The sequence below is a fragment of the Parus major genome, chromosome 2 (assembly GCF_001522545.3).
Source record: "Parus major isolate Abel chromosome 2, Parus_major1.1, whole genome shotgun sequence".
In the NCBI taxonomy this organism is placed as follows: domain Eukaryota; kingdom Metazoa; phylum Chordata; class Aves; order Passeriformes; family Paridae; genus Parus; species Parus major.
Genome location: NC_031769.1, coordinates 16,992,953 through 17,008,334, shown reverse-complemented (window position 1 = coordinate 17,008,334; position 15,382 = coordinate 16,992,953). Strand labels below are relative to the sequence as shown.

At 40.6% G+C, this 15,382-nt stretch overlaps 1 protein-coding gene across 25 annotated transcripts in view; it reads left to right on the top strand.

Annotated features, from left to right (window-relative positions):
* The window catches only part of KIAA1217 (KIAA1217 ortholog), a 332,941-nt gene that overhangs the window by 296,909 nt on the left and 20,650 nt on the right, over positions 1 to 15,382 (top strand). For all 25 annotated transcript variants that reach the window (XR_001519306.3, XM_015617303.3, XM_033511505.1 and 22 more), the window contains 2 exons: positions 2,859 to 3,019; positions 9,411 to 9,586. Coding sequence is in view for 24 of the 25 variants with exons in the window: in XM_015617303.3 (XP_015472789.1) it covers positions 2,859 to 3,019; positions 9,411 to 9,586 (337 nt within the window). In the remaining variant the exon portion in view is untranslated. The remainder of the gene's footprint in view (positions 1 to 2,858; positions 3,020 to 9,410; positions 9,587 to 15,382) is intronic.

The window sequence follows — 15,382 nt, the reverse complement described above, 5'->3', positions numbered from 1 at the left end:
TAGGGAGTTGGAGACATTTATTGCTTACAGAAGCAGATCACAGTCCATCTACACTAAAAGGAAAGCAGGCACCCCTTCCTGAGAAAATATGTGAATCGGCTGGGGTCCAGCATGGGGGGAGGGACTGGTGGGGTCTGATTCATGCCTTGGCTGCCTCATCACAGGGTCAGGGGCTGAGGTTTTGGAGCTTTTGCTTGAGGCAAAGAACAGCAGAAAGGTAGGTGTGCTTTCAAAAATAGTCCAGATTTGTGGCTAGGGATCAGAACTCTTGGAGGCTTACTCACATTTTTCAGACTCTCTGGTGATTTCTGTCTGTAAGGTTTATGAACTAAATACCATTCTCTTAAAAAAAAAAAAGAAAAAAAAGGCAAAAAATAGTGCATGTGGGAGGGAAATAAATGCTTGACTGTAGGAGAAACTGCAGTGTACATGTAGACAGAGAAGTATTAGCATACATCAGGCTGAAGCATGGAGTGGATACATGATGGCAGTGAACAAGGACTGTTTATTTCTCGAGTGTTGCTTTCTGTTAAGGAGCTCTTTGAAAGTCAAGAGAGCACTGAATCATACTGGAATATAGCAAAAATGTGCAGCAGCTTGCTCAGCAGTGTAATGATGACTGCTGTTGTTGAAGCACCAAGCAGATCTAGCTGGAGCACGTTCAGGGGAGGTAGAGCATTACAGCAGCCTGCACACAGCTAGAACAGCTTTTTGTCTGAGCGTGTCTCCAGAAGCCCATGGCATGGCACACTGTATGTAGCATGGATCCAGCCAGAAGGGCCTGTGCTTTCATTGAGCAGAATTGCAAATGAAACTAAAGTAACAAACATGATTGTTAAAACTGGTTTTTTATATATAAAAATAGGATGGTGTAATTTTCATCCTTTATGAATGCTTCTCCCAGATGAATTTTGCAAAGGCTGTATTTGAGCTATCCACACCTGTTGGAAAAGGAATAACAGTGTGTTGTTATGCTGAGCTATCCTCAGGCATATTTGGAGGAATAGTTGAAAAGACTGTGAGGGATGAGAAGCATGGGGAGTGAACTTCCCACTCTGGGATTCATACTCATTCCAATCAGAAGATGCCTCATGCACTTTAGTGCACTGAAAGTTTGCCTTCAGCAGGCAAAGCTCACAACACTGTTTTTTGTTTGATTTCATTGAACTTGATAGAATGTGTGCTTGTGGGAACAAATGATGACCAAAATCCCTGTGCAGATCCATTGATGAGCTATTTTCTATTTTCTCAGGTTTCTTTTTTAATCATAGAGAAGGAAGAAATTGAAGTAGGGATTTACCTAATCATAAAATAGAATCATGGAATTATTTAGGTTGGAAAAGACCTTCCAGATCATCCAGTCCAACCATTAACCTAACACTGCCAATTCCAACACCAAGCCAGGTCCCTAAGCACCGTATCTACACATCTTTTAAATACCTTCAGGGATGGTGACTCAACCACTTCCCTGGGCAGCCTCTTCCAATTCTTGATGACCCTTTTGGTGAAGAAATTTTTCCTACTATTAAATATCACTGTGTGTAACTTTAGGCCATTTCTTTTTGTCCTATTGTTTGTTACCTTGGAGAAGAGACCAACTCCCACCTCTTTCCAACCTGCTTTCAGGCAGCTGAAGAAAGCAATAAGGACCTTGAGACTCCTTTGGTCCAGACTAAACACCCCCATCTCCTTCAGCTGTTCTTCATCAGACTTGTGTTCAGACCCTTCCCCAGTTTTGTTGCCCTTCTCTGGACATGCTGCAGCACCTCAATGTCTTTGTTGTAGTGGGGGGCTGTTAAGGCTGTAGTTGAGGGACCAGCAGCCATTTGTGCCATTTGAGATCAAGGACAAGGTGGATTTGGCAGTGTGATGAGGAGTTTGCAATACTATGTAGAACTGGACTTAAAAAATGAAGTTTGTTGTACTGACAGTCTGTCATTTTGTCTGCTGGGGGAGTGTGGGGGGTGAAGGGACACATTAGAAAAATTTTGAAAAACACAGGTGTGTAAGTGCAAACTGGGAGAAGGAGCTGACATTTCTATTAGCTGATGAGCTGGAACTCTCTTTTTCTCTCTAAATAGAGCTTCTTTCCAGGTACCTGAGCCTGCAAAGAACAAGCTTGGCATTGTTGCTGTGTAGAGGAACAGCATTCTTTAACAAAGAAAGTTTTGTGAGGGCAGCAATCATAATTTTCAGAGTGTGTCTCGGCTTATTTCCTTGTGTTATGCTGTATTCCTTTCTGACAGACTAAAAGGGAGTGGGTGGATGCAACATGGCTGGAAGCCTCCTTCACACCATCATTTCATTTCTCTGGTTTTATAGGGTTGCTGCTGGAGATACTGGCTAGAAATAATGCAATTGTCCTTTAAGCAGTGAAGCAAGATTCTCTAAAGAAATCTTTTCCCCATATTTGGCAGCTTGACTGAATCCCTCTCCTGTGATGATTAATCAACAAATATGCAGTTCAGGAGTCCTATGAATGAATTTGTATCAACTTGGTCTCAGACGTCTCCTGGGAGGACAGTCCTGAAGTTACTTTCAGAACCAATTTGATTTGTTGCTGTTTAGTGTAATCTGCAGTTTATAACTCATTATCCCATTTCCACTACATGTGGTAGAAAGCAGTCCTGGAGTAATGCAGTGCTCTGGTAGAACTGAGGTTCCAGCACAGATACACTCTGCAGGCTTTCCTCAACATGTATTGGATTAGGAGGTGCCAGTCCCCTGTTAATACTGAGCATTGGCATCTGTCATTTGCTTTTCTCATCCGTGTGGAGTATATGTGGATTCAGTGGGCAGAGGAAGGATGTTTGCACCTTCTCTGCTGTGAGCTCAACCTGTGCTGCTGCTTATTGCAGGTGCTGCCAGCGTATCTGTGGGGAAGAATGCACTGGGAGCTGTGGAGTCAGCTGTCACCCATCACCCTGCTGGAGCCCCAGCAATGCAAGTCAGCCTGCATGGTATGAAACGCAACGTGTCGGATCTGCGGCTGCAGCTGCATCAGATGAAGCAGCTACAGGTATGATTATCTGGATAATACTGGGGAAAAAGGTGGGTTACCAGCAAATGCCTTTTTTCCCTCCTTCCCTCTCTCTCATTTTTTCCCTTTCAGCTTTTGTACAAGTGAGTCTCAGTAGCAGAGTTCTAGCAAAGGGCAGACCCAAGTACTACAGACACAAAAGCTTGCATAGTCCTCAAGGTGTGAGAATTAGCTCAGTTAAATTACTGCTGCTCAGATATTGAGAAAAAAAAATAATTTCTAGCTTTGTTGGATGACTCTAGACATTAAAGCACTATTTATATTACAATAATATCAAGTCTGTGATTACACTTTGGACCCTGCTATGCTATGTGCTGTATAAACATGTCAGAAGAACCATGTTCCTGCTCCATACTGTTTACAGTTGAGACAGATTTTAAGTCCCTGAATAAACAACTTTGATGTCAGGAAACCCAAACGTAGCTGAGGACCAGTAGATATGCATTAAGCCAGAGTTTGTGTCCTATATTTACAGAATCCATAAAAATAGCCAACTTGAACAGCAAGAAAAAAAGGCATTTCAAATGTTGCTGCAAAGGTTTGTTGTGCCCTACTTAGATTCAGGTTTTAATAATTCTTCCTAATACATGCCAACACCTCAAAACCTGCTAGAAAGAATACAACCAATGAAGAGTTAACAAAAATAGTATGTTGGCACATACAGTCACGCTGCAAATATATATGCTGTTCATTTCAGACACTGTAAAAATAAGCATACACAGGTCTTCAGCCCTTTACTTAATTGGAAACTGAAGAGCACTGTGTATTGTCTCAGAGGTGGAAAAGAAGGCAGAGCACTTTCTTGTAAGACAAAGTGGATGGTGGGGGAAACTTCAATACTCTGCCAGTCCCCCTTACCCAGAAAGTGACATCACATGTTAGCTGTCATGGGGCTGCAGCTACTGGTTTTATAACCAGGGTGGTGGTGCTATGTCAATCACATTTGACTTGTTGATAAAGTTTAGAACAAAATAATGATAATACAAATCAGAATTCAGAGCATGTTTTACCTTCATCTCCTTATCTAAATGAAATTGAAATATGAACCAATCACACAGCAAAGGAGCAGAAGGGTGAGGTAAACATCAGTATAAGAAAATGTGTCCAACTGAAGGTCCTGAGACAACATCCTGTGCTCCATTTGCTGGGAATGCAGAGGTGGCAAAAGGTGTTTGGAGCAAAGGGTTGGGTCAGGTGATTTCTGCCTGTGATGCAGCTCCCATGTATTTAAATTTTCAGTCCAGGCTGAGTATGTTCCAATAGCAAATGTCCCTTTCAAAAGCTATTCTCAGCAGTGCTGCCTACATGCCAGCCATTGTGTTCCCCATCTAATTTGAAGACACTGACATGGGATCTCTGCCCTGGCACATTATGCAGAGGTGAATCTTCTTTCACATTTGTGCCACAAACCACCGCAGCCCCTCTGTCCTTCTCCACACCAGGTGCCAAATGCAGCTCTTGGCAAATGCCTTGGGTCTGATCCCCAGCATGTGGCCTCGGAGAGCGGCTGGAGGCTGCAGTGCTGCTGGGAGGCAGGGACTTCATCCTTCTCACAGGGCTGCCCACCAAGGAGTGGCATTTCCCCAGCTGAGCTTTGTCTCCGTGGCCCTGCCCAGGGCAGAAGCCTTGCTTTTGATCAGACAAAACACTGTGGTACACAGGAGTAAAGAAATTTCTGCCATCTGCACAAATCAATGCTGCCAAGGAGGTCTTGAGAAGGGAAAAAGGACATATCCCGAGTGTGCTCGTTAACTGTGGTTGGCTTCCCTTAATTCAGAAATTATAGCAAACTTGGTGCATTGAGCTAGTAGGAAACTCAAAAATTTTGATAGTCAGTTGGAAGAACCTGTGGCTCAAGGGAAACTTTGGTATGTTACACATAAATTCCATTCATGAGAGTTTTTGTCATGGCATTCCTGAATTCTTTTGAAAAAGAGCTTACAGTTTGAAGGGCAGCAAGTGAAATAGGCAATGTTTTAAACTGAAGAGTGTTGCAATATCACATTTTAAATTAAATATTTTGTGCTATGTGTTTTCAAAGATAATTATAAGGGAAAAAGTATTTTTATGGTTTTCCAGATTGTTTTCATTTTATGTTTGACAGTGCTTCATCGTTTTCAATTTCACTGTTTCTCCTGGGCTGGAAGTCAGTTTATTCCTGTTTGTGTGAATTTTTTATACAGTGACAGACTAGAAGAAACACTTCAAAAAAAAAAATTAATAATAGGATGGCAAAGGCACAAAATTTGGTAGAATAACTAAGAAACTAGAACAGGACATAAAACTATGTGTAATAATTCCTATTATTTAATTTGCAATTGATGTTACCACCATAAGTTCATACTAATTTTCGTAATAGAATCAGAGAAATACATGATAGACAAGACCCATTCATTCATGTATCCTTTGTGCTGTGAAAATCTTTTTAAACCATATCCAGCAGCAATGCATCCAGATGTATTAATTCACACACCAGATAAACATATGTTATAAGATGCCACCAAAAAGTTAAGACTCACTCTGTGGTTGGATTTTGAACAGAGATTCTTAGCATACAGACATTTACCTCGTGGCTGTTGCTAGAGGCTGTGTACACTTCTTGCTACTATGCTTGCATGTTCTAAGTGCTCTGATTTTCAGAGACATTTAAGACACACTAGTTTAATGGTGCTGTGGAGTGTTCTTCAGTGCCAGAGATAGGCTGTAACCCAGCTTTTGTCCTGGATGGATTTGTTACTGATAAGAATTGAGCCCGTGATGACTTTAGTAGGGTTGTTCTGTGCTCCCAGAGAACTTTTAGTAGCAGGTTTGAACCAAGTCTCAGAGTACATGGTATATATCATTAGCTTACATGTACATTGGATTTCTTTTTGTCTACTCATTCTTTTCTTCAATTGAACTCATTTTAGGGAAACACAGATATGATTAATGTTCCATTAGGAACATGTATGCATGCATGCTATTCCTTCACTCAGTGCACTGTTTTCAGGGAAATGAGTGCTGCAGGAAGGACAGAAAATGTAATAACAACACTGGTCATAAATAGTATATGATACTCAGTCTCACAAGTGTAACTTCTAGTTAGAAATTCAGATATATTTTGAGCTGCATTATAGAGCTGGAGACATTGCTGTTAATCAAGTGTGGTAACAAACTTCAGGAACTAGATACTTAGATTCTGCCGAGGTCCTGAGCTGCAGACAGGCTGTTCCTGTTTATGGCTGTGCACAGTCGTTCATGGGGAGGTGAGTGGCCCAGAAGCCTCCCCTAGAAGGGCCTGGGAGGCTCCCACTGGACAGGTCATGCTTGTCTCCTAATGAGGAGCATGGTTGTGAACTAATACTTGGTTTTCTAGTCTCACAGATAATAATTAGTTCAAAGTGAACTGAACTAGTTATTAGATTATTCTTGAAGTGGGTGCCAGAGGCAGAGCTGGGGTAGTTGTGTGACAGCAGTGACAAATAATGGCTGGAGCACTAGATGAAGAGGGACAAGGAAGGTACCTGGAGAGACTGGTGAGTCTGGAAGTGAAAGGATATATGAGGTGGATGTATAAGAAGATGATAGAATTCTAAAAAAGTATTTGAAATTTGTTTCTGTTGGATTGCTGCTTGCAGTTATAAGTTAAGGTAACTCTAATTAGCAAGAAATTGCTGTTTGGTGGTGACAGGAAAGCCTGCATTGCTTTTCTTTACTTTTGGGCACTTGCCTTTAGAACTTGGGTACTGTTTTAATAAAGACTCTTCAAATATGATTGTCTAAGATTGTTTATTTGGATTGTTTTTAAGCAAGCTTATAGTACAAAAGGTTCTATTGTGTGGAACCAGAATAGCTACGGCAGATCCATAAAACATCTCTTGCTTGAGATGGTGGAGTAACTAACAGAGGTGGTCAGAGGGCAAGCAGGGTGTGCACTTAGTCAGGGAGCCTCACATCTGATACTGCTGGCAGAAGAAAGGTAAGAATCAAGTTCAGTTCCAGAACAAAGATGTAAATGTGATGGCCAGAGACTGCCTTCTCCTTCTCTGCCACAGCTGTCTCCTTGTGCTCCTGCTCTCCCTGCCTCATGCTGTCCCTTGGCTGCTGACTGACACATTGGTCCTCTCCCCCCCAGTTCTTTATTTTGTGTCTCTGGACCCATATGTGCATGTACGTCACCCTTCTCATCATCTGTCTCTGTTCCCCAAGCATGAGCTAACTCAGGTCTTCCATAACTAGTCAATTATTGCATGAATTTTCATAGAAATAGCAAAAACATTTATTTGATACCAAGATGAGTCATGTCCCAGACTTAAAGAGCTCACTCCAAACACTGAGGTTTGGGAATCCTCAACATACAGGATTTTTTGAAATCTTGCTGTGTTACATTTTTATTCCCTATCCTCATTATCAAAAATAGATGAACTTTTATAACTGGAACTTCCTGGTATTGTTCAAGCACTTCGTAAATGGAGGTGACAAACACCTTAGCTGTACACATCACCACAATAAATATAGATCCTCTACATAGCCCCATAATAGGAAAAAACATGTGCCTGCCAGTTCACAACCTCACACACTCACACATACTCAGTTTTGCTATTAGTGGAAGTCCCTGTTACCAGCTGAGGAACATCAAGGACTTAAATTCTGGACACCTGAGACTTAAGTCTAGCTCTGTTACTGACCTCCTCACTGACCTCAGATCAGTTGTTTCACAGATGCTAACTCACTTCCACGTGTCAAATTTCCCCACTTTTTTAAGAGCTGTGAATAAATTGTATGACTGAAGTGTTACATGCTCATTCACTCATTTATTCATTCATTTAGGTTTTCCTACTTGAAAATATGACACGATGAAAGAGGTGTGTATCTCAGATAGTTGTGCTGGTCTTGCAGTTAGAGATTTTAATTTATCAAATCCAAACATTATTCCCATAGTGGGGAAAAGACACATACAAAATACACATTGTCTTCAAAATAGTCCAGGTATTATTTATGTATTTCTGTGCTGTTGAAATGTTTTTCAGCTTCATTTTTTCACTAACTGCTAACACTTCTTTTCAGCTGAATTTTGAGCTAACTCCCCCTGCTTGTCACAGCCCAGATTTCAAACACACCCACACCCACACACCCCTGCAGTGAGGTGTTACCCTCCCTCTTATGGAAGTTGTGTAGCTGGAGAAGAGAGTAAGAGAGGCCCAGGGACTGAAGAGTCATGGGAGAGGAACTGAGTTTGTCTCTCATGCCCATGTTGGTTGGAAAGAATTGTCTCAGCAAAGGCACTTTTTTTTTATTCCCATTAATTTTCTTGTATAGATTTCAAAGAAGGCTTGCTACATTATACTGTGTTGTGTGTATCCCATTTTTGTGATTCTTCCTATGAGGTCATGGGTTTCTTTCGTGTGTTAAATGTGATTTGGCTGTTAAGCCTGGATGTTTAGAAGACAGCTGACAGTTCAGGTGCTAATTTTAAAATGGGAATTTTGTCTCCAGTTAACACAGGTGTTTTTAAAAATCTTACAGTGTGAAATGGCTCCTGTGCTAACAGATTTGTGTTCATGTTGCTTGTATCCTAAAACTGTGACTAGGTGGAGTCCTGCTTATCACTTTGAATCTTGTGATTTGTGTAACAGACTTAAACAGGTTTGGTTTGTGTGAGTGTGGCTCATAGCTGCCCCAGGGCTACCCACAGAAGAGTACAGCCTAGTTTGCCTTCTTACCTATGTTTTGCTCTGTGAGCTCACTATCAGCAAGACAATTAATGCTTGAGTTACTTAATACCAGGCTAAGAAAGAAGGTGTGACTTGCAGTTCTCAGAAAATTACCATATTATAAAGGGGTTTTTTTCTGGTGGGTAAAGGAGGTTTTATGTATTGCAGATGAGCCTTATGCCAAATTACACCACTTGTTACAGTCCTTCCTCTGCCACTTGAGAGACTGAAAATCTCCATTCTGAAAACAACAGTGCATTCCTGACATGACTTTAATATGTGGGATTATCCACTAGGCACATATGAGCAATGAGATACATAAGCTTGTGAGATACATGGAAAGTGGAAGTCAAGCATCCAGCATTCTCGTGAGGCATAATTAATTTGTGATTCATGTTGAACCAAGCAGAATAAAGGGACCACAATCCTTGCGGAAGTTATGTATTGAAGGGGATATACTGATCCCAACATCTTTTGTTTATCAGTTTGAGACTGGAAGTTATATATATATACATGGAACAATGTTTATAGGTACATCTAAAGAGGGAAGGAAGAAGGTAAAAACACTCACTCACTGTAGGGTGATGTTTATCCCAACCTGAGCTCTGCAATGTATTCTGTTGCCAGGGATGTCAGTCAAGCAGGAAAAATTGAAGTTGATTTCTTTTGTGCAACAGCTGCAGAACCAGGAGATGCTGAGGGCAATGGTGAAGAAAGCAGAACTAGAAATCAATGGCAAAGTGATTGAAACAGTGAAGAGGCTTGAAGATCCTGTGCAGCGACAGCGCAACCTGGTGGAACAAGAAAGGCAGAAATACCTCAGCGAGGAAGAAAAGATTGTAAAGAAGTTATGGTGGGTTGAGAAACCTCTTCAAATTTGTTCCTTTTGCCTGTCTTTTTCTTCCATAAAGTAGAAATTTCTACCACTGTTTTCAGGTAAACTGTATTCATATATGCTGTTTTAGCTATGTTTCCTTGCTGTGTATCACATTGGCTGTAAAACCGTCTGTGTTCAGCTCACTGGTGCTGACAGTCCTGTGCAGTCCTTCTCTGCACAGCCCCCTGGGTAAATCCCAGCAGTACCAAGAGTTTCAACCTCTTCAGAAGTCCCCTCTAAAGGGACAGATGACTGTGAGGACCATGCCCACCTCTGTATTCTGAAAGCCTCCCTCTACCCTAGTTATCCCCTTCAGCCTCATGTATTATGCTTTAGGGAAGGAGGGAGAAATTTCCTCAAGAACAGAGGGATTCAAAGGAAGGTAATGAGTTTGGCTTTAAATATAAAAATCAGATTTGAGTAGTAAGTGGTTTGGCTACTGCTTGGGAAGGGGAAGCTCAAATAGAGGACTGAAGTTCAATTCCAGTCAGCAACGCCAGTCCATGTCTAAATGTACTCACTGAGATTTCCATTCGCTTAACTGTGTACCTTGTTTTGTTGTTATGTAAAGGCCCTTTGGAAGATTCTATTTTTTTTTCCCCACCACCAAGGCTGATGGGATAGAGTTGTTTGGTTTAGAGTCAGCAGGAGGCAAGATCACGTTTGTAAGATGTTATATAACTAATTATTTCTCATTGCTGCATTTATTTCACACCTGAAGAATTGCTCCACAGTAGAGAAAAATATTCTAGTCAGCTTGTCATTGGAGATTATGACTGAAGAGCCATAGAGTACAGTGCCTGACAGCTGAAGAGAGTAGATCCTTCCTGTTGATCAATAAGTTGTCAGATTAATACTTTTTGTAATAAATAAGTGCATCTGTAAAGAGAAGGTTGGATGTTACTAAGGGAGAGTCCTGTGAAGTAAGGTTGAATGTTCAGTAATGGTCCATGCTAGTGTAATTAATTTTCTCAGCTGTTTTGTTGGTTTGGACCTTCCTGTTCCTCGCTTCCCTCCTTGCCAAATTCCTAGATTGTCTATTCTCGTTGTTCTCTCTATGGAAAGAACAATCTGTGTGATGACTGTTTATGGCATTGCCTCATAAAAGTGAGGTAAAGTGCCAGTGGCATTCACTTGACTTGGATTGCAATATGGTTCTGTTTTATCAGGTTTTGGAATTTTTCCTGTTCCCACAGTTTCTGCTACTTCTCTGCTTCATTTGTTAAAGTTACAAGAAAATGTCTAAAATCATTCAAATGTTACTTCACCTCTTCTAGAGACATGCTAGAAACAAACATTTATTTTTCATCAGTTGTGTCCAATGAGATTCCTTTGTCATACAAAAATGTATTTGCTCATTTGCAGGGTCAGAGCCCAAAAGAAAAGCACATCTGACAACAATAATTTCAACTGCTGATGGCTGTTAATAGTAAGAGCATACAGCACAAATTACACATCAAATGTCACTGACAATATTGAGAAAAAGGTTAATATTTTGTAGGTATTTACAACTAAACTGATCCCATTGCAGATGTAAAAACAGATGCAAAGCAACAGGGCACAAAAATTGCCATTTTTTTTAGGCTTTCAACTGTCACCCTCTTAATCTTTCCTAAGTCATAAGACTAAATCAGTAGACTGTCTTCATGTGAGACATTGGAGCCTTAGGCTTATTACAATACTTACAAAAGTGTATTTACTACTTGTGGGTGGTAAATCTTAGTTTAAGAAGTCCCCTTTTCTGCAACTGAAGATTTTGGCTTGAGCAGGGAGGTTGGACCAGATGACCCACTGTGGTGCCATCCAACCTTACCCATTTCTGTGAAATAAGAAAATGAACATATTGGCAGTTTCAAGTTGTAAACAACAGAAATGTTGGTGTACATTTCAAAACAAGCATGCTGTTGGGCAGAAAGTTTGGTCAAGAGATTCATAATGGTGCCTACAGAAGTCTGCCCTTGTGTGTCACAGCTGTAGCAGGATTATGGTTGAGAGAATATCTAATGAAATCTGTTAAACATAGTGTTTATGTACACTTGTAACAGTGCAATACACACTCAGAATTAAATGTGTAGGTGTTTTTCTATCTAGTCTTTTGACTCAACATTAGAGATGTTATATGTAGCACTTGTAGATACCAGATTTAAGATTTACCAGACCAAGGACAAATTACAATACTGTGATACACTGACTAATGAAGTGTTTATGTTATAACAAGCATGTCAGAGGTGTGACCACTCTATACTGTAGATTTTAATCACTTTAATAGAAGGGATTTATAAGCACAGTATTTACATTATAACCACATCCAATCTGTTCAATTGGATACAATCCATAGTAAGTTGCAATTTATACTTTGTTAGGAAAAGTATCAGATTTTTTTTTTTTAGAATAATAACCGTTCCCCAAGAAAACAAAACTTCACTTAGTATGGGAGAGCTAGTAGAAGATACTTGGGAAGATGTATCAGAAGAATCTCTTTCATTTGTCTTTGAATCTTTCATCTGTCAGTTAATCCCCAGATTCTTAAATAATGCACAGCAGAATATTCACCTTGCCACGCTAGTCATTATGTTATAGACACTCCCCCACTCCCTTTCCCCTCACTCATGCCTATTCCAGCCTGAGAAGTATTAGTCTGCTTAGTTAACCTTCTTCTAGAAGCCTTCCTCCACATTTCATCATCCTGTTGCCTTTCTCTTTGCCTTTTCTAATTCTGGTGTCCGACTGTGAGATGGGGACTGGACAGAGAGCCCTGCAACAGCTTTGTCAGATGCAGGCACTCCGTGACCTCATGCATGGTGTGATCTCCCTGTCCTCATGTTCCACAGGAGCTTTACATTTAATATCCAACATCTCACTCACAATGGATGATTATCAGTTCTAAGTTCATCACTGTGTATGAAACCTTAGGGTTTGGGGAGATTATTGCTTTTAGGTGAGATTGATTTTGGTTTTGTTTCTCCTCTTGTCATGAGCACACTTTACATGTCTTAGGAGTTAATTTAATCTTTGGTGTTTTCCTGGTCAATTAGTATCAGATAGTCTATCTGCAGCCCTCTGCAGCCACCTTTAATTGCATTTCCCTGAATAATATAATAGCCTTTTGAGATTTTATTTTTTTTTGTTATATTATTCATCCTTTTTTCTAAGTTATTTATAGTATGTTGAAAAACACCACCCCTAGCAGTGATTCCTGTGGAACCCACCAGCAAAACGCATTCATTGAGTTAGTTGTTCATTGATCCCTTATCTTCACTTCAGTGCTTTATCCATGAAAGAATTTCCTCTTGTCCCATGGCAACTTTACATTCTTGGAAGCTTTTCCTCAAACACCTTGCTGAAATCCTTTTGCACCATACTTTGTCCCCAGGTTTCTGTTGTTTGTGGATTTGTGAGACTTAACCTTCGTTTTACACAAACCATGTTAATTCCTACCCAACGCAGCATATTTATCCATTGCTCATTGATTCTTTATTTCGATGCCTGTCCATTACACTGGTCTAAGTGTTAGTCTCACCAGAGTACTATTCCCAGGATATCCCCATACCATTAAAAAAATTCTGGTTGTATCATTTATGACACTTTGCATTAATCTGGTGCCAAAGCAATTTTACTCAAGAAGTTAGGTGCTTAGCATTAATAGTTCAGCTGGTTCAACCTCGAGTTGCTATAGAACTCCAGGGTAAATACCAGTGGTATGGGTGATTTTTTGCCATTAATTTTGTTAGTTTGTTTTGCAACCTATTCTACTGATGCTGCAGTCTGAGGCAGATCCTCTGAGGCTTTTTTGCCTAAAGAAAGATCTCAGCAGAAGAGTTGCCTCAGCTTCCCCGTGTAGAATATCGATGCAGAAAAATTGTTTATCTTATATTAGCCTTCTGAAACTGCAATAACGTGCATGTCTTGCTAATTTGCTCAGCCCAATCTATAAAGCCAAGTGTTTTCCCCAGTGAGAGAAAAGAAATTCTAGAGGCCACCAAATGTGTTTCAGTCTTTGGGTCCTAAGGGATGAGGTTTCTTTTCCCTTGCAGTTAGCAACATGAAGCAGTGTAATATGGTATCCCCCTGAGGAATTTTAGGATCAGTTCTCTTGTTTGACATATATGGAATCAAAAGAGTTTGTGAAGACCCTTCCATTTCTGCTCAAAGAATGAAGGGGAAAGTGGGCTAGTGTCAACCTCAAAGTCCTTCTTTTATCCCTACATTTCAAACAAGCATAAACCTACCAAAACGTTGTAATAATTGTTCTGTGTTTTCCTTTTATCTTCTTTCCATACATGAAGAAATTTAAGCATCTTTCTTTATTTTTTTTTGTTGCCTGGTAGATGCAAATATCTGAGAAGCTGCTTTTCCAGTGCTGATCTACAAAAGGGAGGAGGGATACCCCACGATTCCAAAAGTAGCACTGCCCAGCCTCAGTGCCAATACCAGGGCATGAAGACTAGGGAGGATGCATGACTGCAGAGCAGGAGCCTTTGCATTAGTGACAGTCACAGAAGGCTACATTCTTCCTCAGGTTCCTGCTAGAGTGTGTCTGTGCAAAGCATGTATGTATTGCAAAGGCAGACAGAGACAGCAGATACTTGCATTTTAGCAGCCTCTGCCGCTGGAAAAATACCTTTAGAAGTGTTCCCTTGCTGCCATCGTGTGGTGCAATGGATTGTTTCCTGCAAGTCTGCTTGTGCTGGTGGGAACTGGGACTCCCCCAGCTTTCTGAAGGAAGAGTCATTGGGAGAAATGGTCTTGAAGTGGGAAAAGGGTCATTTACCTCCACTGTTTGTGATCTGTTCAGACACAACTTCTGATTCTCAATTCAAAATAATTTTTTAGTTTCTGAAGTTCTTAGTTTTGGATTGAAATTAACTCTCTGCTGTGCATGCTCAATGTTCAGATGCTGATCGTGTTTCTGTTTCTCTGTGTATGAGAAATGCTATTGTGTTGCCATGGATTGTTCCGTGGGACCATGCTTAGACATTAAACTGACCTACATGTACAGTAGTGCTGAAAGGAATTTTCTTTATTTTTATCCCATTACTGGCCACCTACTTTTCTTCCCCATGTCACTGAGATGGGTCTGGAAAATGGCTGGCTTTGCATGGCAGTGGAAGGGAAATACGTGGAAATGCAAGACTTGCAGATGGTGCAGAGGACAGGCTTCTCCCACCCCTTTCCTGGCAATCCTCTTGTACCTTGATTCTCTTACAGCAATTGCAGAACTGATCCATGATGGATGTGAGAAATGATGCCCAAGATTGGGTTCAAATGAGTAGCTAATTTGTCAGTTCAGAGTTTCCATTGCATTTTTTCTATCTGCAATTAAACTGCTTCCTAGAATATTCCTGTGAATAAATTTGGTATCTTAATAGAAGTGAATTCCTCCTAGATATTCAAGAGGTGATCTTTTCATAGTGTTTGCATGGATGTTTGTGTAGTTGTCCATAAAGCATCTCAGGGCTGGGGGTTTTTTGAGAAAATTTTATCTATCTGTGGAAAACTCCAGCTAAAGCAATGTTGTCTTAAGCTCAAATGGAAGTGTCTCATCCCCAAACAAATACAGAGTCAATGTGTCTGAAGTATTGCAAAATTTTATGTGAAGTATAGAAAGACTGGAAAAAATGTTGGGAAAGGTGAGAAGGAAGCACCAGATGGAGCTTGAGTAAGCACAGAATGGCAGTGGCTGGAAAAAACATGTGAAGTCATTCACTCTTAAATCCAAGTGCTGAGCAAGACCTGCACACAATGCACACTTGCTGTTTCAGTGTTTCAGTC